This window comes from Cetorhinus maximus, chromosome 6, assembly GCF_964194155.1.
Source record: "Cetorhinus maximus chromosome 6, sCetMax3.hap1.1, whole genome shotgun sequence".
Classification (NCBI taxonomy): domain Eukaryota; kingdom Metazoa; phylum Chordata; class Chondrichthyes; order Lamniformes; family Cetorhinidae; genus Cetorhinus; species Cetorhinus maximus.
The window spans coordinates 34,362,204-34,388,747 of NC_135884.1; the positions used below are offsets into that span (position 1 = coordinate 34,362,204).

General features: G+C 40.2%; 2 protein-coding genes across 37 annotated transcripts in view; one reads left to right on the forward strand and one right to left on the reverse strand.

The window, feature by feature from the left end:
* The window catches only part of dennd6a (DENN/MADD domain containing 6A), a 115,590-nt gene extending 109,759 nt beyond the window's left edge, over positions 1-5,831 (reverse strand). The window contains exons 1-3 of one of the 3 annotated variants that reach the window (XR_013576828.1): positions 5,578-5,831; positions 1,434-1,472; positions 1,304-1,346 (exon numbers count right to left, since the gene is read on the reverse strand). Coding sequence is in view for 2 of the 3 variants with exons in the window: in XM_078543589.1 (XP_078399715.1) it covers positions 1,304-1,346; positions 1,434-1,472; positions 5,578-5,763 (268 nt within the window). In the remaining variant the exon portion in view is untranslated. The remainder of the gene's footprint in view (positions 1-1,303; positions 1,347-1,433; positions 1,473-5,577) is intronic. The other 2 variants (XM_078543589.1, XM_078543590.1) reach the window with 2 other exon arrangements.
* An 856-nt stretch (positions 5,832-6,687) lies between these two features.
* The window catches only part of slmapa (sarcolemma associated protein a), a 235,928-nt gene continuing 216,071 nt past the window's right edge, over positions 6,688-26,544 (forward strand). For 16 of the 34 annotated variants that reach the window (XM_078543552.1, XM_078543560.1, XM_078543567.1 and 13 more), the window contains exon 1: positions 6,688-7,474. In XM_078543552.1, coding sequence (XP_078399678.1) covers positions 7,277-7,474 — 198 coding nt within the window. In that variant the 5' untranslated portion in view covers positions 6,688-7,276. The remainder of the gene's footprint in view (positions 7,475-26,544) is intronic. The other 18 variants (XM_078543558.1, XM_078543566.1, XM_078543564.1 and 15 more) reach the window with 3 other exon arrangements.

Here is a 26,544-nt window from a genome sequence, read left to right on the forward strand (position 1 = left end):
ACACCTCATTAACAAACAATAACCTTTTGGGGGATTTATGACATTAAATTTACAACATATAAAGGGAAATTTTTTGTCAGTTCAAGGATTTCTAAAGATTGCCGGAACAGCTTATCATTGATAGTAACTTCTGGATTTCTGAGTTTAACCACCCCTGTGCAGACACCAGAAGTTGCTGTCAGTTTCACAGGGTAAGGACCAGAGAATGCTGACAGTTTCCCTGACATTACAACCAGCATTCTATAAATGGGATTAGGCTGGTGGCTCATTTTTCAGCCAGTGCAGATACAATGGGCCAAATGGCCTCTTTCTGTGCTGTAAACTTTTACGATTCTAACCATAAAATCAGGTCCAACATCTTTCTTTAGCTTTATTAACTTACATAAAATATTCTTAGTATATATCACCCTCTCAAACACTTCAGGATTTGGCTAATGTTCAATATCACTCTTTAGTAAAGGTTGGTTTAAAGTATTTGGGAAATACCCCTGCCATTTTTTGAATCCTCTCCTCTCAGTAAGGTACCTCGCTTGTAACAATTGTACTTTCATTGATTTGCTTGTAAAATACTTAACTATTATTTTTGATGATTTATTTTTTTCATACTCCCTCTTAGCATAACTTATCCTGCTCTTAATCTATCTTCTCATAATCTCCTTCAGTATGTTTTGATAATTATTGTAGTTCTCATTAATCCTCTTCATTAGTACTAATTGATTTCTAACCTCTACATATGCTTGGCATCTGAAAACTACCAATGTCTTTTTTAAACATCCCACCATTGCTATACATTTGTGGGTGTCATTTTCTCCTTTTACATCACTTCAGTTGACTCACTTCTCATCTAAAATGTGCCCTCATCCAATGTGGGGCTGTTCTAGCTTTTGGACTGACTTTTTCCATTTCTATTTGGATATTAAACTTCATCATATTTTTATCACTATTCCCGAGGTGCTCACTCACATTCTGTTCACAAACCTGATCTCATTATTCAGAGACATAGCTAGGAATGCCTCTGCCTTTGTTGGTCTACTAAAAACTGCTTGAGGAAAAAGTTCTGTACACATATTTTAGAGATTCCATTCCATTTTCTCCAATTACTCCCTTTCAGTCCCTATTGATAAATAGACAATTAAAATCTCCCAGTATTGTTTCTGTCCATCTCTCTATTCTGACTGGAGACTTATCTTTCGTTTCCTTTCATTCAAATGGGTATAGCTTTCAAAGATCATATAGTATTTAGTGGCCTTACTTGTCAGTCAAGCATGGGCTAATTTAATAAATAAAGCAATGATAAAATTACCTGAATTGGAGTCAGGGAAGGATAAGTAACAAATGCTTGTTTTCTGAAATACAAAGAGATGCACTTTATGATATTACTTTAACAGTTCAGAACAAGTAAAAAGATGGTTCGCAGTGCTATCTATACTAACCTCTTTGTCTGATAGCTTTGCATGAGGAGGATATATGACCTAGAAAAAAGTAACACATTACATGAAAGCAATATTAATGTTTTTAAGAGACACCCTACAATAGTCATAGTAAGACAGTTCTGAATATTTGTTACATATTAGTTTACATCATTAAAAGTGTGTAAAAAAAAATATTGTGAAAACAAAGAACAATCTTTTCAGTACAAAACAGCAATGAAGAGTAAATACTGATAACCTAAGTTAAAAGACTTATTAATTGCTTTATCTAATTATAAAATATCCAGAGAGCCACATGACAGTGTACCAATGTACTGTGTAGTAGAATACTGGCATGGGCCTGTGTTCCACAACATTACTCATTTTTATCAGCCATTATTAGAAAGACATGTTAAGTTGAAAAAAAGGGCCTGGATTTTGTGGTCAGCATTCGATTAATGGCACTCGCTGTTCATTATGCTTACATGTGTCCACAGGATTTTTGTGAGCTTTTACACTGTGATATGCAGTTATCAGACAGTCAAAGCAGAAGGGAGCCCTTGACAGGGGTTCTAGAACCTGTGTGAATGGGGCAAGCAACAACATGTCTCTTCCGCCAGATTGAAGACCTTTTACTGAGTTTAAAGCAGTTAAGTGTAAATTAGAATGCTGAATTCAATGCAAAATTGTGTACAGAGATCAAAATTATGAGAAAAGATCGAGACAGAGAGATAAGGCAGAAAAAGTGAAAAAAAAGTAATTTTTAAATCTCCAGCAATAATTAAAATCTTACTGCATGAGACTGCACACTTGTAAAAGCACATTTTAGGCACCAGAACAGTTGTATAGCAGAAATGACTGTATAGTATGTTGTTAAAAATTCACTTACACTGGAAAGGACAAGCCCTAACATTTCTGGAGAATTTAGTGAATATCCAATAAGTATCACAACTTCACGCCCTTCTTGTGTTTGAATGCTGAGTCTCTAGGAATGGTACAGGTGTAGCCATGTTGGTAGGTGAGCAGATAAAATCAGACAGCAACTTCCCGATTTCTGCATTTAACAGCGTATGTGCGGATGCTAGAAGTTGCTATCTGATTTACCTGTTAATGCCGCTGAGCACTGATAGTTCGACCTTAAAACCCAGGCCATTAAGGTGCTTCCCCTCATAGAAAGGAAAGTTAGTCAGTAGTTCAGTCACAGTCTGCTACTCTGGCACGCATATGGTGGCCTGTTACAGAGCTACGTTGGCAAAGATCTAGAAGCAAGCAATCCGCCAGGTCACTTGACAGGTAGAGGTGAGAAAATAAACTTTGAGAAAAACTTAGAAGCTGTATCATATTTAATGTTATTTTATTACTAGGATTTCAAAAAAATCATCATACAATTACAAGGCTGTGAATTTTATTCACAATGTTTTCCAAAATGTGTCCTTAATTTCAATTCAAATAGGCTAGTCAATTCAAATAGGAATATAGTCTGTGATGAGTGCACTCCCATCACAAAATCTGAAAGACTTCTATTTCATACATGGGGCCTTGCAAAACTGTATCAAACACTCTACGCACGAATAATTACTTTTAAGTACATTAATTACAATAGACAAACACCGGAGTTAATTTGCAAACATTAGGACCCCACAAGTTGGTTGGCTGAGGAATTTTGGCAAGTGCAGCAGGACAAAACACTGCTTTTTTTTGAATGGTGCCACAAGATCTTTCAACATCTACAGTACCTACATATTGGAACAGGCAGACAAGGTGTTGATTTAATGTCTTATTCAAAGGATGGAACTTAGGAATCAGCATTTGAGAACGTACAAGTAGCGAGGCATTGCCATTTCATGAGGTAATGTGTTCAGCAAACATAGGTGTGATGGGTGAATGGAATTTGATGTGAGTTAGCATGCTGGCAGCAGTTTTGGATAAGCCCAAGCTTACAGAAGGTGGAATGTGTAAGGCTGTCCGCACTGTATTGGAATAGTCAAGTGTAAAGGTAACAAAGGCATCGATGAGGTTTCAGCAGCAGCAAAGTTGAAAGCCGGGCAGATTGTGATGATATTATAGAGATGGAAATAGGTGTTTGTGATGATGGTGCAGATATGTGTAGAAGCTCATCTCAGAGTAAAATAAGACAAGGTTGCAAGTGGTCCCATTCAGCCTCAGACAGTTGTCAAGGCCAAGATGGGGTCAGTGGCTAGTGAATGGAGTTTGTGGTGGGGCCAAAGGAAATTTCTGCTTATCCAATACTAGATGTTAGATAAGCAGTTTGACAATTTAGAGCTATGGAAATGTTCAGAAAGGTGATGATGAAGTGGAGCTCGGTGTCATCAGCATATGTTTGGAAACTGACAATGCGTTTCGAGTGATTTCACTTTCAGGCACAAGAGAAAAATCTCAATTGCATTTGTATTATCAGATTCAATCAGTTTACAATGTGCTTGTGTGATATACTATTAAATAACATCTTCAACTTGTGCATCAAGTTTGTTGGTAAAGCTAGCATGCCAGGTTGGCATTGTCCACAGGAAGCTTGAAACAAATGGTTGGCTATGGCTCTCGATATTGGCAAATACCTAGGAGTATGATATCCCAGGCTTATTAATGTTTATCTTGGATTTTGGCACATGATGCAGCACTCTTTCAATGTTCAGGCTATGTTCACTTGCCTCTATTTTATGGTTTACATTGAAGCACTCCAAGGGTTTAGCAGATACCCAAGAAAGCCACTGGATTATCAGATGAGCAACTTTTTTATAAAAGGTATTAGTGAATCAAAATTAATTATAATGAATAAGATAACTAAAAAATACCACTGCATGTTTTGACACCCAGCTTCATTTCCATTAGTTACCGTGGTAACAAGTCCTTCAATGTATGCAGATTACCTAATATTATGGTGTTTTTAACATTATCTGCCATAATGTAGAAAGAACAAATGAGCTTTTCTCCATTTACTTATTTCCAGTCAGACATGCTATTTAGTGTTTAGCAAGCTGAAATGTGAACTAATGTCAAGTGCAGGGGTGTGCAACCTGTGGCTCATTAAGAACTCATTTGCAACTCCCAACTTTGATTGATCAAACCATTTTTGATGGTGATTGAATGGCTTGTCGTGCATTTTTACGTTTTATTAATATTGAACAATACTAACAAATACAATTAACTTATTCTTGTAAAACTGTTAATGTTTTTGATATGTGTCAGTCTTGTTTTTCATTAGTAGTGGCATTTGAATAAGAGTATTGCAGCTCTTAAGAGATTGTCTTTGAATAAACTTTTAAAAAAGTACTCTTCTTGTTATTCAGGTTGCTGATCACAGGTCTAGTGTAACAGGTTCAAAATATACTGGATTTGGCGCAACTAGCTCAATCTGTATGTTGAGTGGAGTTCTCCAATATGAAATCAGAGTACATGATGAGACGCAAGCATTATGGACTTCAAATAATTTGCTTAAGTATCATATCTAACTGTTCTTAGGCCACAGAATGTAACGTCTTAAAAATTGAGTAGGGTCTTAAAAATTGACTGTAAATATTTGGACAAGAACATAATTAAGTAAAATCTTATATACTTTCCTTTTGCACATCAAACCTTGAGTGCTATTGCTTCAAACCTGGAACAATACAACGTGCTTTCAAAATCAGCAATTCCTCGTCGATTGTATTTTTCAGATTCTATTTACAAATAATCAAATCTAAAAGTCATGAATTATCATACCACCATCTCAAATCTCACGGCTTGAGAAGAATTATTGTGCACAGTAGCTAATAAGAGCAAACAAAAGCTATTTTTGATATTGTATCCAATATATAAAATGTGAAACTTGTCTGGTTACATTTTGGCCCTTTTTGTAGCTTTGAAATTAACCGCTCGGATAGATACAAATCCTCAAACAAGTTGTTACGTTTTGAAACGAAATAAAAACCATTTCCCTAAAATTGTTTGGGTTGCTGATAAACACAATTAGTTGCAATATTTGAAAAATGGCCTTGACTTCGGTTAACACAAAGAAGTGTCGGCTCTTTCGCACAACGCACAGTGGCCTTCACATCAAAAGCAAAAGTTTAAGAACGCGGTCCACATGAAATCACGACGAACACCACCAAGTTTCTGCAAACAAATGTTATTTTTAAAAATATATATTCTGGGATTAACACAAACTCACTTCGACAGCCTGTCCCAGCTCCAGGTCAAATCCGACTACGCAAATACAGTGAACCCAGGCAGCGAACCTGTCCCAGGGCAGAGGTGGTGACCTGTCAGGACTACACAGGTAATCTTTGTCGGGGATGACCCTCTCCAACAGCTCCTCCAGGTCCTCACCGTCACCTGTCAGAGCACGAAGAGCCATGTTTTCTTCAACAAAATTTACAGCCCAGACCGAAAGAACGACGTATATTCGACGTAAGCGGAGGCGTGATGACGCACGGGGTTGCGTGTTACGTAATTAAAGCGCCCTGGTTTTTGTTTGAGGTTTTCCTAACTGTCAGTTTTTGAAGAGATTTCACTTTTTTTCGGATGTGTGTCACACACATTACGAAGAGATAGTGATACATAAAGTGAACTAGATATTATAACAATTGAATAATTAATGATGGTGACAATATGAATGTAACTGCTCCTATTTTCGGTAAATTTGCCGTGATTATTCCGATTTTCCCGGCCGATTCACTCGCGTGCGTTGGTTGGACCCGACAATCGTTCCGCCCGCTCTCTCTGATTGGCTAAGCCTGGGGAGGGGGCGTGTCACGTTTTCTCTCTGTTTCTGTATGGTTCATTTTCCACGTCAATCAACCGCCCGCCGCCTCGCAAGAGGCTCAGGTCCTCGCCTAGCGGACACTCTGATTGGTTGTCGCCTGCCTGCCTTCTGGCCTCCATTGGTTGTATTGGCTGTCAATCAGCCGGAGCCGCGGCTTCCGCTGTCAAGTTGTTGCCTATGCGGTGAAGCTATGGCGGCCTCTGTGAGTGTTGGAGGACGTGTTACAGGCTTGGGTTCGGTGGAGAGCAAAAATACAGGGGAAGAATAGTTCCTATTTTGTCCCGCACCAGTAACGGCTGCAGGTGCTGAGCGAGCCTGTCTGTTTCAGCATCAGTTGTTTCTCAAAGACGTGTTTCTCCTTCTGCTGTGGATCGGTTTGGATCCTGCTCTCTGATCGAAAGGATTTGTTTTGATTTCGGGTCATAAGTTCACGACTTGGGACTCGGCGATCAGGATTCAGTCAGGCCTGAGGCCTAGCTGTTGGCTGTGCTTCTCGCTCTGACAGGAGGAGCTTTCGAGAAGATAAAGTGCTGCTTCCATTTCTTTTTTTCCGCAGTAACCGTCGAGGGCCGCCCCCCGTTGCCCACAGGAGGACTTATAGTGTGCGACTTACTCTTGTAAAGCCAGCTTTTAAAACGTGTCCGAGGGAGAGTGACTCAAATTCGGTGATAACCTTGTCCCGCTAACAGGAGCATAAAAGCACGAATACATCGACCGTTTTATCTGCAGTCTGCTGCGCTTGTCGTTGTGTCTTAGGCTAATAAGTTTTTAATTTAATTTTTGCCGTTGTTAAAGCTAGATGACGGTAAATAAACACCGACCTAATGGACTAATCTCAACCCACAGATCTGCAAGCAAGGACAGGAGATGCGTCGAATAGTTTCTGATGTATTGAGATGGGTGTGTTAACGGATGAAAGATGAATATCTCATTTTGTACAGAAATCTGTTGTGGATATTGTGTGTAAATATTCTCATTTATATATAAAGCCGGGTTGTTTTCCATTTCTAATATATTCTGAAACGACATTGTCGCTCTGGATCAGGAAGTGGCTCAAGGCGAGTTTCCTCTCTTCACTTTGACTGAGGCTCGTCACCAGTCCCATATGCCTTCAGCACTAGCCATCTTCACCTGTCGGCCAAACTCGCACCCTTTTCAGGAGCGCCATGTATACCTGGACGAACCTGTCAAAATTGGTCGATCCGTGGCACGCTGCAGACCGGCCCAGAATAACGCCACCTTCGACTGCAAAGTGCTTTCCAGAAACCATGCTCTCATCTGGTTCGACCACAAAACAGGCAAGGTAAGAACGAACCACTTTTGACAAATTAAATGGGAAATATCAATTACTTTAAGAGTCTTTCGCAATCTTGTTGAAGTTGTATTTTTTTGGTCGAGTTCCTTTTATCGATTTAATAATTTTCAGATGATTTTCGTTTGTTAAAGCTTGCATTGAGTAAAATAAACCGTAAGTCACTAAATTTAATGCAAAATATTGACGTTTTTCTTTTAGTTGATCAGTTAGTTCTGAAATCTAGACAGTAAAACTTACTGAGTTAGAAATCTTCTGAACATTTTAACTAACTGACAAACACCACAGCAGAAGGAATCTGTCTAGAGTCATGTTTTTAATGAGTAATTTCTGGCTGCCCAGTTTTTGGCATTTCACTAAATTTTAGAAATTACGTTTATAATTCTCTTTATTGTATACAACATTGTTACAATGCAGAAGGAAGCCATTTGGCCCATTGTGTCTGCACCAGCTCTCCAAATGAGCAACTCACCTAATATCATTCTCCACCTTTTTCCCCATATCCCTGCATATTCTTCCTTTTCAGATAATAGTCTAATTCCCTTTTGAATGCTTCAATTGAACCCGCCTCTTCAACAGTGCAATGCATTCCGAACCCTAATCACTCGCTGCGTAAAGTAGTTTCTCCTCATATCACATGTGTAATAATTGTTGCATTTAGGTTACCTTTTATGAACTCGCTTGCCTTTATTTCTCAACTGCAGTAAAAAGGCATTTGATGAAGCAGCTCAATGGTGACTATGACCCTGCTAATCAATGTAATGGAAGTTGTGTAATTTGTGGTAATAAATACAGCACCTTGACAACAGTGGCCAGTAAGACGTTTGTTTCTCTTTTTCTTACTCCTATCCACTATTCTTTGTCAACAGGTATGACTCCCCAAACATACAAAAATATTGAACTAGTATTTTTCTATCTGTGTTCCACCCATATTCAAAAAAAGGGGAGAAGGATAAACCTGGCAATTACAGGCTAGTCAATTTAATATTGCTGGTGAGGAGGCTTTCAGAAACGACCTGGGAGAAAAATAACAACTACTTGGACAATCACGGACTAATAAATGAGAACCATTGTGGATTTGTTAAGGGAAAATTGTATTTAATTAATTTGTGTTTTTTGAGGCAGCATAAAGAGTGGATGAAGACACAGCAGTTGATGTTGTGTATATGGACTTTCAAAAGGTGTTATTGCCACATATTAGGCTTGTTAGAAGAATTGAAACCCACGAGGTAAAAGCATGGATACAAAATTAACAAAAGGATACAAACAAGGAGTTGTGGCAAATTGCTGTTTATCGAACTAGAGGGAGGCATCCAATGGAATTCCCCAAGGTTCAGTGCTAGGACCACTACTAGTTCTGATGTTCATAATCTGGACTTGGTACAGGGTACAATTTCAAAATTTGCACATGACACAAAATTTAGAAGCATAGTAATCAATGAGGAAGATAGTAATAGATTTGAAGACGCCATAAGTTGGCGAAATGGATGGACAGGTGGCAGATGAAATTCAATGCAGGAAGGTGTAAGGTGATACATCTTGATAGGAAGAATGAGGAGAGACAATACATGTTAAATGGTACAATTTTAAAGGGAGTGTGAGAAGAAAGACTTGAGGGTGCTTGTGCATGAGTCTTTGAAGGTTAACAAAGCAGCTAATAAAGCATATGGGATACTGGGCTTTATCAATAGTGGTATAGAGTACAAAAGCCACACAGTTATGTTAAAGCTGTATAAAACACTAGTTTGGCCACAGCTGGAGCACAGTATCCAATTCTGGAAGGACAGAAGGCTTTGGAGAGGGTACAGAAGGGATTTGCTACAGTGGTCCTAGGGATGAGGGATTAGCGTTATGTGAATAGACTGGACAAATTGGCATTGTTCTTACAGCAGAAAGACTGAGATGAGATTTTGATAGACGTGTTTAAAATCATGAAGATTTTAACATAACACAACAGCAAGAACTTATATTTTTATAGCACCTTTAACATAAAACAATCCCAAGGTGCTTCCACAGGAACATGATAAAACAAAATATGACACTGAGCTACATAAGGAGACATTAGACCAGATGACCAAATGCTTGGTCAAAGAGGCGGGTTTTTAAGAGTAAGGCAGAGATCCAGAGAGATGTAGGATGGGCATTCCAGAGCTTAGATGGAGTAAATAAAGAGAAACGGCTTCCAGTGACAAAGAGTCGATAACCAGAGGGCACAGATTTAAGATGATTGACAAAAAAAAGAGGTGTCGTGAGGGGAAAAAAGTTTTATGCAACAAGTGGTTAGGATTTGGACTGTCTGATACTGTAGTGAATACAGATTCAAAAGTGGCCGTCAGAAGGTAATTAGATAAATACTGAAGGATGAAAAGTTGCAGAAATATGGAAAAAGCCCCACTCCCCAGCTCTAACCATATTCTCTTCAAAAGAGCTGGCATAGACTTGACGGGCCAAATGGCTGCCTTCTGTGCTGTACTGTTCTACGATTCTTTGATCAAAAAGGTGGATAAAATAAAAATGTTTTCCAAAATATTATATACATTAATAGCTTCATGACATCCCCCTCCTTATCGAAAAATGAACCTTCTTAACTCTAAAAGACGGCTTCATTTTAATAACCCATCTCACACCATCTCCTATACTTATTACACTATTTCATTACCAGATGCATGTGACACTTGGCCTTACAGTGATGCTTGTCCAACAGTAAATGGTTTGTCTCATTGCTAGCTACTAAGATTGCACTCTTCACCATAGAGATGACAATCTCTTGCACGATAGCTGCTTAAGGTGAGGACCCTGTGGTCTCTGTGCTTTGCTCATCTCTCTCTCTCTCTCGCTACCTTTCTCTGTATATACCTGTATCTCTATCTGTCTATGGTCCATATCAAGGGCTGTTGAACGGTGGAGATCTATAATTAACAGGTAAGCATATAGTATTGGAGAACATTTAATTGAGAGTGGAAATGTGAAAATAGCTCATGAAACCCAAAAAGTAGGACTGTACTTCAGGCAGAAATTTGCTACCAATGGCACCCCATCAGAGCAAAGATACGCTATTCATCTTCTGTTGCATTACTAACAGTGTGTTAAAGTGTGATGTTTAAATGTGACAGTTGCAGGTAGTGTGTGTTACGTGCAAGACTATATATATTTATAGCTGAATGTTCATGGTAAGTCAGCAGATCTATTACTTTATAAGAACAGTCATAATTATACCACATAAAATATAATGTATGCATCTTCTGATGTGTAGGTTGTAAAATCTACTTAATAAGTAAGCACTGATTTTATCCAAAGGACAAATAAAAGAAGACATTACAGCTCTGACATATCATGTTGTTGAAAAGTTTGTACATTTTAAAAAGCTGCCATCTTTCCATTGCAGTGCAGAAATTTGCAGTATTGCATGACATTGGAAATGTGGTGACAGGATGTGTGTGTGCAGTTTATTTTATATACTATATATTTTAAAATGTAGTACTTGTTTTAGTAAGGAGATGGGCACCAATTGACCTGTCCTGATTTTGGACCTTAAAATAATTTTATTGGACATAATGTTTTGAGGCCAAAGGTCTCCAACTGCAATATTATTTCCAGCAGTTTGTTTTTAACAGGTCAAATATATCAGCAATAATAAATATTACAACAATCAAGAGCTTGAAAGCAATTTTCTGCATACTTCTTATGCTCTTGTTTGTGTACAAAATAAATTCAGGTGCAGCAAGCAGATGAGCAGAGAGCTTTTTAATATGTATTTCTAAACACCACAGGGAAGAAATACATTCAATTATTTTTTTTTTAAAATTCCATTTAATTTTCCTCACATTTGATAACTGTACTTCTTATCAAGATAGTATAAGCATGGCATTTCGTGGTACAAAAAAGTAGAGGGAATTTAAATCTCGCCAGTAAACAGCTCAGTGTCGCAATAAAACAAACATTTAAAAGTACATCCAGCCTTCGTATTTTTTAGCCTGGAAATTTGTGTTCTGTTAGTTGAAAAATCCAACTGCAAATAAAAAAAAAGAGGTTATGCAATTATTATCTGTAAAATTGTGGAATTAGCACAATGAGACAGCTGAACATTTTGAAAGTATTTATTATCTCTACTTAAAATATCAAATAAATAACGAAGGATGTCTGATTTTTGAAAACGTCAGTGGAAACAATCTTATATGTTTCATTTTTAAGCAAATATGCACAATTAAAAGTTTAAAGGCCTATGATCACTGTCTATCTGCTCAAGAAGATAAGTTTCATATCGAGATAAACCTTTTTTTTGTTGATTTGATTTCAAGACTTTGCAAGTTTTTCTTTCCTTTTGTAAATGGCACATTTTGTAAAATAATCTTAGTCTGATGCTAGAAATTCTACCCCCTTTAGCAAAAAATTTACTGGACACTAAACATTCTAGATAGTGTCCTGTAAATTAATCAAAAAGCAAAATACTGGAGGGGCTGGAAGATTGAAACAAAAACAGAAAATGTGAAAACACTCAGCAGGTCAGGCAGCACCTGTGGAGAGAGAGAGGCAGCGATAATGTTGCTGATGGAAGAGCACAGAAAACTTCCCCTTGTGTGTGTGTGTGTGTGTGTGTGTGTGTGTGTGTGTGTGCAAGCTACAACCATAATCTGTAATAATATCCTTCTTTTCTCCACCCGCTGCCATCACCCAGAACCACTGGCATGACCCTGATTGTTTAGAAACAAAAATCATGGTAAAATTTTGAGCACGACATCGGGTAAACTACATCTTATTACGGACGCTTTGATCCTGGCCGAGGCTTGCTTTTCCATGAATTGCTGTTAATGAAAAGGATTGTATAGTTTTAATTAATGTAGAAAATATATAAACTTCGCATTAGAGATTCTGTGGCTCTTTTCAGTGTACTCTAAATGTGATTGGGGACCAAACATTTTGGAACACATTTCTGAAGTTGTAAACTTATAAGAATGATTCCTTAGGTTTAATGTGCAAGACAATATTTTCATTCAGATGTTAATTAATATCTGTGATTAATCAAAAATGAGGGATGTCAATAATCACTAAAATAGAGGCAGTTGGCTGACTTTGCAGCAAATAATTCTATAGCTTGTGAAAAATAAGTGACAAACAAGTATAATCAAATGAGTGTGTGTTAGTGTTAGGCGATAAGATATATCCCAGACATCTGTCTGATGGTGCCTATGCCTGCAAGATGCCCAGTACAATTGAGGGAAATGCATACCTTAAATGTGTTAATTTTGTGGCTTGAAAAAAGACTCTATTCTGTGTTTCACTCTTCATTTAGTCAAAAGCCAATCAAGAGTGAGGTAATGTTATTCATGCACCATTTCAGTTAAGCCACTCTTGAAATATCATAATTTTTGGGATTAGTTAAATTTTTGGATTGCTAATTTACTGACCATTTTTGCATCAGCAAGTATAGAAGTAACTCTGAGCCATTGATCTTGATATAAAACTCCAAAGGTGGCTGTGCCCCAGTGAATGTTGGTTTGCCCTTCTCTGCAGATAGTCACATTTCCATCAAAATTATTGCTTTTTGAAATGTTATGACTTTGTCTTGGCGACCACTCAGAACAAATAATCTGCACCCCAGTACAAAGTTTGGCGTACAGAATTTTCAGACTTAGTATGTCATAGAACTTAACTTGAATCAAGGATCAAAATATCTATGTTTGAATGGAATGTTTTTTAAAATTGTTTTTACAACATTAGATGTTGGCACCTATTGTTGCCTTTTTTTTTCAGGCAGCCAAACTGTTAGAGTAGGAAAACATAGGGTACACATCCTGTGCAAAATTTTAGGCTGGATTTTCCATTTCTTTAGAACTCTTTTGAAAACACAAGGGCATCGTAGATCATATACTGGAAGTTATTAGTTTGCACCTCACCATCTTGACCAGTAAATCCAATATTCATCTTTCAAAATAACCGATGTTTCATTCTCAGCTTTTCTTAGCATCACGCTTTTCCTGCCTCAAATAAGCAGCTCAGCGCATTGATTTTTGGCCTACAATATTAATTTCAAAGCTACTACTGTTCAACAGAAAAAGTAATGGTGAAGTAACCATAAAACTGCCATTCCAGGACAGGCAAAAATACCTTGGGGAAAACACAAATCTGTTCCGATCCAAGAATGGATCAATGATGCTTGGGTCATACTAATATTTCAAATTATAATCCAATTGCAAAAAGAATAAATATTTTTATAACAGTCAGCAATTACTGGTAAAGTCATCTTCACATGTCTTGGAGAGAGCTGAGTGGCTTCCTAGACTCCATATTAATCCTTTAAAAAAATGATTGTAACTTATTTCAAAAATTGTAGCAGTTCAGATTGAAATTTAACTATCTGAAAAGAAGGGCAAAACAATATTAATTAGAGAATGGCTGTGAAACATAGCATACCAAAAATGTATTCAATGCCAATATAGGTGATATTCAATGACTGGCTGAACACTGTAAATAAGTGCACCACCAAGTTCTTTCAGTGATAAGTTGATTACCGTGGATAAAGAAAAGTGGAGAAAACAGATGTGTTATTCTTCAGGTATATTGTGGCCCAGATTTTACAGTCAGCAGCGAAGGAATGGTGCTTAATGTTCATTAGGTTTACAGCTGTGCACAGAGTTGAACGGCAACTTACAGTTCTGAGAAATCCTTTACAAGCACAGCGCTCTCTATAGAGGATCTATGGCATGTGTGGGTTGAACAACCGATCAGATTGACGAATCCTCATAGAACCATGCTGTGTCGAAACCAGGAAGTATAAATTAAGGTATTTAATTCTTTGTAAAATCATGTAAGAGGAAGCAAAATAAAGAGGGAAAGAAAGATGGGGTTAAAAGAGAGGGAGAGATTAAAAGAGCCAAAGAAAGCTTAGAAATGTTTTTGAATTTCCAACCTTAAGTCCTGAAGGAATGAGACTTTGCCTTTCTTAAGTTAAATTTTCAGGGATAGAGAGGTTGTTTGATGGTAATTAAGACTTATCACAATGTTAAAAATTCACTTGCACCTTAATTTTCTAGTACATTGTGTCCAACTGTTGGATAAGTACCACAAATTCAAGCTGTTCATGTGCGTTAATACCAAGTCTATCGGCGAGGCACCAGTGTGGCAAAGCTTGTGGAGAAGTAGGGCAAATCAGACAGCCACCTCCAGATTTCAGTGTTTATCTGTGTATGTCCAGACTGAAGAAGTTGTTACCTGATTCATTCCATAATAATGGTGAGTGCCGATAGCCTCACTGTTATTCCTATTGGGCCTCTATGGCTTTCCTCAGCAACTTTTTTCATTTGGCTAAATAGAGTTTAATTCTGTGATTGAAAGGAACATTTGTAATTTCTTTAAAAGGTCTGTGGAATCTGTAATTGTTTTTAAGAATGTTTGAAAAGGACTTTTAAGAGTTTATCAAGTATAAAGCGATCAATTGTAATTTTCTTGCATAATAAGAAATACTGGTCCATGTGACTTAGTGACCCTTGACCTGGAAGCAGTACCAACAGGAGGGTAGTTAAGAAAAAAGCTGTGTGAATGATAGACACAAAAGAGAGCTGCAGACAGAGGAGCTGGAGGGTGAAGGTGATCAGTGCACTATTGCAGACGAAGAGATAACAGACAGAGACAGAAAGAGGAGCACAGAGAATTTTGAGGTCAATTTTTCTGTTGGCAGAAAAGGAGACAGGAGCTATTGGAGCTACTGTGCAAGCTGACTAAAAAGGTCTAATACCTGGAAAGATATGTGAATATCTCAGAGATGCTAAGGAGCTGGGTGTTTTCCCAGAAGCTACCAAGCTGTGAACAGGGATGTTATGGTTGGTCAGTTAAAAATAAGCTATAAAACTACACCATCAGGACTGTCATGACCAAGGGAGAGAGGGTTTGTGGAAGTATGCCCTGCTGGTGATAATCCTATCTGTAAAACGGGAAGTTGAAAGTTGTTGTCGGATAGGACTCCTGACCTACCCTACATGAGTAAAGGATATCATATTGTGGAATTGTTTAGCTATGTAGTGCCACATTTGTGTGGGGAATGATGTGAATATCTATGATTGCATAGGATGCATCTTATATCGACTATTTAAAGTGAAATTTACCTTTTTTAAATTTGAAGTATCCTTTGTCTGTTAATTCGTGTTAAGTTTACATTGATTCAGATTTGCGTTAAAGTAAAAGTTGCAGAAAGTGAAATCTTGTTGGTAATTTCTTCTTTGAGAGTCATTTGGTAAATTTGGTTATTTTGGTTTATAGTTCCCCCTTGGGATCATAATTCTTAAATGTACAATATATATTAGTTGATAATTTTGGTGCTATGTCATTTGACTTACCAAGTTTAAGCTTCTGTAATAAAATGAAATTCTCAATATAATGAAATTCTCAAATTATTAATGATTTTCAGGGATTTGAGAATGGTCATAAAAAAGAAGCTATATGAATGGCCTTTCTAAGAGATGGGAATGATTGTGGGACCTTCACTGACTCTAACTGCATATAAAGAAGAAGTCTGAATTTACATAAGCACCTTTCAAACCTCAGGATGTCCCAAAGTGATTCATAACCAGTTGGGCACTTCTGAAGGGTTGGGAATCACTGCAACCAATCTATTTGCAGCAAGTTTTCATTAGCAACAATAGGATTACTGACCAGATAATCTATTTAATGATCTTAACTGAGGGATAAATGTTGGGCAGGATAACCACTCTGCTCTGGTTGGTATAGTACTAACTAATCTTTTACACCCCTGAGAGGGCAAACAAGATATTCGTTGAACAGTTCATTCGAAAGATAGCATCGCTAACAGTACATCAATCCTTAGCACAGCTCTGGGATTTACTGTTGGTGGAAAAACATTACATTTTCATTATCTCCATTGGAGAATGATGTGCAGCCCAATTCATTGAAGGTCTTTTATGTTTTTATTTAATAATTATATTTGTCATTTGGTGCAGTTTTGTGGGTAAAAAAAGGTAGTTTTCACTGCAATTAATTGACCCATTTCTAGAGAAATTAAGTTATATCACAAAAGGTGCAATATATCTTGCTATTCTAATTTTACAGTGCATTCACATTCTTGTGCTGGGCTACCCACCTCAAAAACAAGTCACCAGATCACTCATTATCTGTGCTTTGGAACAATTGAAACCCGGCTGATCCCTAGTCACCCTAGAAGGTTGGAGGCTGCTTGATTCCCAGTTAGTGGGCCGTTGACCTCAGCTAGTTGAAAACTGGCTGATCCCGGCGAGCTCGTCCTCTGAGTTGAAAGGCTGTTGGTGCTGATTGCCGGCTCATTGGCTGCTATTGTTTGGAGGCAGTGATTCCAGGTTGGCCCCCGGGTTGAGCCTTATGAGTTGTCATACTATTGTTAGTGATTCCACTCCATGGTGAATTTGTGTGCTTTGCTATGTTATTGTTGTGTGTGATTGTGAAAATCCAGTGAAGACAGGCTGAGCTAGGTTTCAAGCTTATTGGGGAAAAATTGAATTAAGTCAACATAGCTGCTGTATAATTGTATGAATTCCTAATCTCCCAGAAGACCCACCCAAATGATCAAGTAGGCCTTAAGTGCACAGGAATGATATGCAGAATTGTAACTAAACTGTTGATCAAGAAACTGAAAGAGACAGTAGCTGACTTCAAACTTTTGTTGTAAAAACAGAAATTAAGCAATGTAAAACTCAACTGAAAGAAACAAGTTATTTACAAAATCAAACACAATTAAAATTAACACTTTACATAATACCCGTGGAATGTGGCTTCATGTTCAGATTCTGATGTTTCTTTCTGAAATGTGGTCATTCATCTTCCTCATTTTCTTTGCTAAATCCTCCACGCTTGGGCCTGGGTGCAGAGGTGGAGTATGAAGCATGCTGATAGACAGAGATAGAAGGATTATAACCAAGGCAGAACAGACCCAGCAGAGGTAGTGGTACAATGGTATACAGTCGGGAGGGAGTTGCCCTGGGAGTCCTCAACATTGACTTGGATCCCATGAAGTCTCATGGCATCGGGTCAAACATGGGCAAGGAAACCTCCTGCTGATTACCACTATCACCCTCCCTTAGCTGATGAATCAGTGCTCCCACAGCTGCTCCTGGATCTTGACCCGACCCAGCAATTAAATTAAATGTCAGTGAAATAAGAGCAGAGAGTTATTACACATCTTAAAAAAAAATCGAGCTAAGAATCACATATTTCATTAAAGTTCACGTTGCTGTCAGTGCTCTTGTATTATGCACGCAGTTAAGCCACAGATGATGAGAATCGCTTAAGGCTAATTACCCTGCCATCACTTGGGTTGAAGAGGTCTGCGGCTGTGTTTTCAGGTGCCACAAGCATTTGGCATTGGCTTGACCTTGCTGTTGCTGTGCATCTGGGTGCTGCCTTTCTAACTTCAATGCTGGAAAATCATTAGTGCCATTTCCCCCACCCAATGCTGCTTTGAGAGAAGAGGAAGGAATATATGGATGGACAAGTTACCTGACTGCCAGCACTTTTTCCAGCTTTATGTTTTGTGTGTTGATCACCCCCACTCTGTGGTGTATGGCTGTCCCCTCCTCCTCTTCCATCATTTGCTGTAGGGCTGACCTCTCTTTCCTCAGCCGTGCCACTTTCTGCCCCAACTTTGCAATCTTCCCTTGCGTGTTTTCACAGCACAAAGGAGTCAAGAGCAACAATAGAGATGCCGAACAGCCATTTGGGACTTCGTGAATCTGGCCATGCAGGCTGAGTCCCACAGCTAGATTATGGATATTCCAAGAACAGAGAAACATATAGATCAAATCCAGTAACCAAAGAAGACTTTCTAATAGCACACTTATGCAGCTGTGTCTCAAAATTACAACTCTCTCAATATTTCCTCTCACTATATTTCTCTACAAATTTAAGTAAATAAAAAAGGATTTCCTAACTGCCCAGCAGTACACATCTTCAGAACTTTGCGCATTATTGATTGCTGAAATCTCTCTCTCTCCCAAAGCAGACACCAGGTGATGGCTTCTTGCAGGCTACAGATTCAAACTACCCACCTCTGCTGATTGTCATTTTCAATGGACAATCAGATTTCAGCTTTGCTGAGATCTGGCCAATCGGCATTATGCAGGGGCAAATCCAGTTTTGAGATTTGGGGGCGGGGTCAGGAATGGGTACCAAAATCTCATTGAGGCAATGAGGTTGCTCCAGTTGGAAACGGGAGGCCTCTGTGTTCAGCGCCTTATTGCATCAGCGAACACAATTATCAAATTGAATAAAAGCAAGCACTGAACTTCTTGTTGGACCCCATCTTCTCTCCACGTCTCCCCCACTTGCCACCTCTTCCCTACTTGGCCCCATCTCTCCACCGACTTCTCTCCGCATCTCCCTGCATTGCCAGCTTCCCCGTGTTTTTCCCTGGCTTTCGCCCGCTTCTCCCCGGCTGTCCATGTCTCTCACCCCACTGGCCACCGCATTCCCCCACTTGCTGGCTGTGTCGCTTCTCAGGCGGGCCTCTCCCGGCTCTCCAGCATGTCCAGGGTGCCTGTCTGCGCGCATCCGCATTCGGGTGCAGGTAGGCCTCAGGCCTCCGATCCATCGCACCCGAGTGTGTGAGGCTGAGTGAATAAGTGAGTGAGAGAGTCAGGGTGAGTGATGCTGAATGCATGTGAGGGGTGAGTGAGGGTTGAATGAGTGAGTGAAGGTGGGTGAGTGCAAGTGTATGTGGGTGAGGGTGCACAGATGCAGCAGGCCATCAAGGCGACATTTCAGTGAGTGCTGGGGGCTCCACCACCTCCTCTTCCTCTCTACCACCTCAACCTCCTCCTCTTCCCCTTCAACACCTCCACCTTCTCCTCTCCATCGATCTTGTCCTGACTCTCTATATTGACCAGCTTTCAGCAATATTAGGCAGCAGTGCTGGTCGCTGACTGGCTGCTTTCCCAATGCTGAGTATCCCATGTCACCAGTACCATTCCCATAGACGAAAGGCTGATAATTGTTCTGATGACCAAAACTCACATTTATATCAAAGATATAGGGGCACATCAGAGTACAAGTGTGGCCCTATCGGGGCTCGAGCAATGCTTGACTTCAGTAAGTCCTCAGTTTAAGCTCCCTGTAAATCAGAACCGGACGTAATCTAAAGTCAGCTGACAATATAGGGGGTGAAATGCTTTCGGGTTGTTTTCTGGTTGTTCTGATTGACCACAGGTATATGCCAGTGATTCTGGTTAGGATGTGACCCAGTTACAGCTGTTTTTTCCTTCTGGATACCTTTGTCCCATGAATTCACGTTGAGATGAAGCAGCATGAAGTCAGGTTCAGTCAGGAAAGCAGACTGCTCAGAAGTTTATTTGGTGCTCGCCATCTGATTACACTACAAAAGCCTGAAACTGCTTCGTACCAACTGTGAACTTGTGGTGTAGATCTTTGAAAGAAGATTTCCTTATGCTGCCTCCTGCTTATACCATTGGTAACTTGGCTGTTTTTGGAAATTGTTTTTCAGGTTTATCACTCATTAGAATTGTTTTTAACCTAATTGTTGCTCCAATTGTTAAGTTGGCTTCATTGAATTCAAAATTTAAAAGAATCATAGAATCACATAATGGCAAAGCATACAAGGGGCTATTGAGCCCAACATGCCTGTGCAAACTCTTTACAAGAAAGATAACTAGCCTTCTTTAACTGCTTCAGCACAAATTAATTGTGAATGTACTTCTCCTGAATGTTTAGCCTCCTCAAGTCATGACTGATTCATAGCTGCAGTTGCGCTTAATCATTTGATTATATTTTTTAAAAGGCAATTACATTTCTTAAAAGTGATCACGAAAATGTAACTTCAGTTACCCAGAATCCACATAAACAAAGCTTTAGGGCATCAAAAGGTATTTAAAGTCATTGGCTGCAAATTTAACGAGAAAATGTTTTTCTGGTAAAATAATCTAAAATTTAGGAGTTGGATGGTGATAGTTGGAGTTGCAATTTGGCTTGGAAGAATTGAGACTAATAATTAGATTGGATAGCATTTTGGTGTAGCACCAGTTTACAAGGTACATTTTTAGGCGGGGATTTGAGTATCACTATCACTGGCAAGGCCAGCATTTATTGCCTGTTCCGAATTGTCCTCGAGAAGGTGGGGATGAGCTACCATCTTGAACGGCTGAGTGGCTTGTTCGTCCATTTCAGAAGGCAGTTCAGAATCAACAGCATTTCTGTGAGCTTGAAGTCACATTTAGCCCAAGTGAGAGCAGCAGATTTCCTTCTCTAAAGGGCATAAGTGAACCAGATAAGTTTGTATGACAGTTGTATCGTGTCGTTATTACTAATATCAACTTTTTATTCCTGATTTATTTAATTTATTGAAATTAAATTCCCCAGCTGCCAAGGTGGGGTTTGAACTCATGTCTCTAGGTCATTAGCCCAGGCCTCTGAGATACTTGTCCAGTAACATAATCACTATGCAGCTGTGCCCTGGAAGGGCGTTTATGAGAGGCTGAATTGTTTTGTTTCATTCTTTGGAATTTTGTGTTGGCACTTCATCTTGGAGTACAAATTTAAAGAATAGTGAGGGTGTGAATATGGTTTTCAAAAGATGGGACATAAAATTAAGATTAAAACCCAAATGAATTTATTTTGCCCAAATGAATTTATTTTGGCTAAATGTTCTTGTGTCCTCCTCTCATATATCATTTTCTTAATGAGGCAACATTGATTTTTGTGCATCTTATTAAAGTAATGATACGATTTGTATTTGTGTTGTGCATGGAATGTAGGAAAATGTCTCTCTGTGCCTCACAGAAGAGTAATCAGACAAAAGTCTACATTGAGACAAAGAAAGAGATATTGGGAGGAGTCACTAAATGCTTGGTCATTGAAAGTAAGCTTTAAGGAAGGTCTTGAGGGAGGGAAGGGAAGTGGGTAAGCACTAAAGTTTAGGGAGAAAAGTTCATGAGTTTGGAATCTTGGCTCGAGGTTAAATAGGATACTAAGGTTTCAAACCATCTGGTTCAACCTGAGATAGTGGATGAGAGTTTGTAAACTGGATAAACATAAGAAAGACTTTAAAGTTTCCTTCTGGTTTCACCCAATTTCTGACACATATTTTCCAATCGGAAGCGTTTTGAATAAGGGTTAAAAATGGGAACAGCGGAAGAGGAGTGGGAACTTTAGATTATTGTTTCTCTTCCTCCCTTATAGCTCTAGGCCACTAAACTATATCACAGAATCACACAGTGCAGAAGAGGCCCTTTGGCCCACCAAGCCTGCACCGACACGTGAGAAACACCTGACCTACCTACTTAATCCCAGTTACCAGCACTTGGTCCATAGCCTTGAATGTTATGACGTGCCAAGTGCTCATCCAGGTACTTTTTAAAGGATGTGAGGCAACCCGCCTCTACCACCCTCCCAGACAGCGCATTCCAGACCATCACCACCCTCTGGGTAAAAAAAGTTTTTCCTCACATCCCCCCCCAAACCCCCTGCCCCTCACCTTGAACTTATGTCCCCTCGTGACTGACCCTTCAACTAAGGAGAACAACTGCTCCCTAACCACAACAAAATAAAAACAGAATTACCTGGAAAAACTCAGCAAGTCTGGCAGCATCGGCGGAGAAGAAATCAGTCAACGTTTCGAGCCCTCATGGCCCTTCAGCAGAACTGAAGCATAGTTTCAACAAGGGAGAAATATAAATTGGTTTAAGGTGGGTGGGGGGGAAGAGACACATTGAGGGTGTGGTGTGAGCAGATAATCAAAAGATGTCAGAGACAAAAGGGTCAAAGAGGTGTTGAAGGTGGTGGTCTTTGTCTGAGAAAAGTGCTAATTAAGAATGCAAGACAGGATATTCAAAGTACAGCTCTAGTGGGGGTGGGGTGGAAAGACTAAAGGTTTTAGTTTTAGATTTAAAAATAATGGAAATAGGTGGGGAAAGAAGAATCTATATAAATTATTGAAAAAAAAGGGCGGGTGGGGGGGGAAAAGAAACGGGGTGGGGATGGGGGGAGGGGGGTTTAAGATCTAAAGTTGTTGAATTCAATATTCAGCCCAGAAGGCTGTAAAGTGCCTAGTCGGAAGATGAGGTGCTGTTCCTCCAGTTTGCGTTGGGCTTCACTGGAACAATGCAGCAAGCCAAGGACAGACATGTGGGCAAGAGAACAGGGTGGAGTGTTAAAATGGCAAGCGACAGGGAGGTTTGGGTCTTTCTTGCGGACAGACCGCAGGTGTTCCGCAAAACGGTCGCCCAGTTTGCGTTTGGTCTCTCCAATGTAGAGGAGACCGCATTGGGAGCAACGAATGCAGTAGACTAAGTTAGGGGAAATGCAAGTGAAATGCTGCTTCACTTGAAAGGAGTGTTTGGGCCCTTGGACGGTGAGGAGAGAGGAAGTGAAGGGGCAGGTGTTGCATCCACCCTGTTCTCTTGCCCACATGTCTGTCCTTGGCTTGCTGCATTGTTCCAGTGAAGCCCAACGCAAACTGGAGGAACAGCACCTCATCTTCCGACTAGGCACTTTACAGCCTTCTGGGCTGAATATTGAATTCAACAACTTTAGATCTTAAACCCCCCTCCCCCCATCCCCACCCCGTTTCTTTTCCCCCCCCACCCGCCCTTTTTTTTCAATAATTTATATAGATTCTTCTTTCCCCACCTATTTCCATTATTTTTAAATCTAAAACTAAAACCTTTAGTCTTTCCACCCCACCCCCACTAGAGCTGTACTTTGAATATCCTGTCTTGCATTCTTAATTAGCACTTTTCTCAGACAAAGACCACCACCTTCAACACCTCTTTGACCCTTTTGTCTCTGACATCTTTTGATTATCTGCTCACACCACACCCTCAATGTGTCTCTTCCCCCCCACCCACCTTAAACCAATTTATATTTCTCCCTTGTTGAAACTATGCTTCAGTTCTGCTGAAGGGCCATGAGGGCTCGAAACGTTGACTGATTTCTTCTCCGCCGATGCTGCCAGACTTGCTGAGTTTTTCCAGGTAATTCTGTTTTTATTTTGTTTTGGATTTCCAGCATCCGCAGTAGCTTTTAGCTTTTTGCTCCCTAACCACCCTGTCCATGCCCCTCGTAATCTTGTACACCTCGATCAGGTCGCCCCTCAGTCTTCTCTGCTCCAACAAAAACAACCCAAGTCTACCCAACCTCTCTTCATAACTTAAATGTTTCATCCCAGGCAACATCCTGGTGAATCTACTCTGCACCCCCTCCAGTGCAACCACATCCTTCCTATAATATGGCGACCAGAACTGCACACAGTACTCCAGCTGTGGCCTCACCAAGTTTTATACAACTCCAACATGACCTCCCTACTTTTGTAATCTATGCTTCGGTTGATAAAGGCAAGTGTCCCATATGCCTTTTTCACCACCCCACTAACATGCCCCTCCGCCTTCAGAGATCTTTGGACACACACGCCAAGGTCCCTTTGTTCCTCAGAACTTCCTAGTGTCATGCCGTTCATTGAATACTTCGTAGTCAAATTACTCCTTCCAAAGTGTATCACCTCACACTTTTCAGGGTTAAATTCCATCTGCCGCTTATCTGCCCATTTGACCATCCCATCTATATCTTCCTGTAGCTCAAGACACTCAACCTCACTGTTAACCACCTGGCCAATCTTTGTGTCATCCGCAATCTTATTAATCCTACCCCCCACATAGTTATCTATGTCGTTTATATAAATGACGATAATAGGGGACCCAGCACAGATCCCTGTGGTACGCCACTGCACACTGGCTTCCAGTCACCAAAGCATCCTTCTGTCATCACCCTCTGTCTCCTACAACTAAGCCAATTTTGAATCCACCTTATCAAATTACTCTGTATCCCATGTGCATTTGCCTTCTTTATAAGTCTCCCATGTGGGACCTTGTCAAAGGTTTTGCTGAAATCCATATAAACTACATCAACTTCATTGCCTTCATCAACACACCTGGTCACTTCCTCAAAAAATTCAATCAAATTTGTTAGGCATGAACTCCCTCTGACAAAGCCATGCTGACTATCCCTGATCAAACCTTGCCTCTCCAAGTGGAGATAGAATCTCTCCTTCAGAATTTTCTCCAATAGTTTCCCTACCACTGACGTGAGACTTACTGGTCTGTAGTTCCCTGTCTTATCTCTACAACCCTTCTTAAAAAGCAGAACCACATTAGCTGTTCTCCAGTCCTCTGGCATCACCCCTATGGCCAGAGAGCAATTAAAAATTTGGGTCAGAGCCCCTGCGATCTCCTCCCTTGCCTCCCTCAGCAGTCTGGGACACAAATCATCTGGACCTGGGGATTTGTCCACTTTTAAGCCTGCCGACACCTCCAATACCTTGTCACTCCCTATATCAATTTGCTCAAGAACCTCGCAATCCCTCTTCCGAGCTCGATACCTTCATCCTCATTCTCTTGGGTGAAGAAGGATGTGAAGTATTTGTTCAACACTCTACCGATGTCCTCTGGCTCCACCCATAGATTGTCCCTTTGGTCCCTAATGGGCCCTACTCTTTCCCTAGTTATCCTCTTCCCATTGATATACTTACAGAATATCTTGGGATTTTCCCTACTTTTACCAGCCAGAGCTTTCTCATATCCCCTCTTTGCTCTCCTAATTGCTTTCTTAAACTCCACCCTGCACTTCCTGTACTCTATTAATGCCTCTGCTGATTTGTTCCCCTTGTACCTGCTAAAAGCCTCTCTTTTCCTTCTCATCGTATCCTGAATATCTCTGGTCATCCATGGTACTCTGGGCTTGTAACTCCTTCCTGTCACCCTAGAGGGAACATGTTGAGCCTGTACCCTCCCCATTTCCTTTTTGAGCACCGCCCACTGCTCTTCTATAGATTTCCCCACAAGTAGCTGTTCCCAGTCTACCTTGGCCAGATCCTGCCTTATTTTACTAAAATCTGCTCTCCCCCAATCCAAAACATTTTTTTGCAACTTGTCTATTTCTTTGTCCATAACAAGCTTAAATTGTACCGTGTTGTGGTCGCTATCACTAAAATGCTCCCCCACCACCACCTTAGCTACCTGTCTGGCTTCATTCCTCAGAATTAGGTCCAGCACTGCGCCGTGCCTTGTTGAACCCTCTACATATTGACCTAAAAAGTTGTCCTGTACACATTTCAAGAAATCCACTCCATCCAAGCCCTTAACACTATGTCTATCCCAATTAATGTTGGGAAAGTTGAAATCACCTAATATAATTACCCTCTTATTGTTTTAACATACCTCCACAAATTGTGCACATATTTGCTCCTCAATTTCCTGCTGACCATCTGGGGGTCTATAATAAACACCTAACAATGTGGCTGCCCCTTTTTTATTCCTAAGCTCTATCCACAAAGCTTCATTCGATGCCCCCTCCAAGATATCATCTTTCCTTACTGCAGTAACTGACTCCTTAACTAACAATGCAATGCCTCCTCCTCTTTTACCCCCTCCCCTGACTCGCCTGAAGATTCTATATCCTGGAATGTTGAGCTGCCAATCCTGCCCCTCCCTCAACCACATCTCTGGGATGGCTACTATATCACAATTCCACGTGTCAATCCTCACCCTTAACTCATCCTTTTTACCTGTAATACTCCTGGCATTAAAGTAGAGGCCATCCAACCTTGCCTTACTCCCCTGAAACTTAATGCAGCTATGCTCCCTCTGACTTGATTGTTTTACTGTACTATGATGTGCTAACATTCTGTGTCCCCTCCCCCTGCCGAATTAGTTTAAACTCCTCCCAACAGCACAAGCAAATCCGCCCGCGAGGATGTTAGTCCCGCTCTGGTTCAGATGTAGACCGTCCCGCTTGTACAGGTCCCACCTTCCCCAGAAACGGACCCAGTGATCCAGGAATCTAAAACCCTCCCTCCTGCACCAACTCTTAAGCCACGTATTCATCTGCGCTATTCTCTTATTTCTGTGCTCGCTTGCACATGGCACTGGGAGTAATCTAGAGATTACAACCCGAGAGGTCCTGTTTTTCAGTCTACTGCCTAACTCCCTGAATTCTTGATGCAGGACCTCATCCCTCATTCTACCTATGTCATTGGTACCAACTTATACCATGACCTCTGCCTTATCATGTTGCATCCT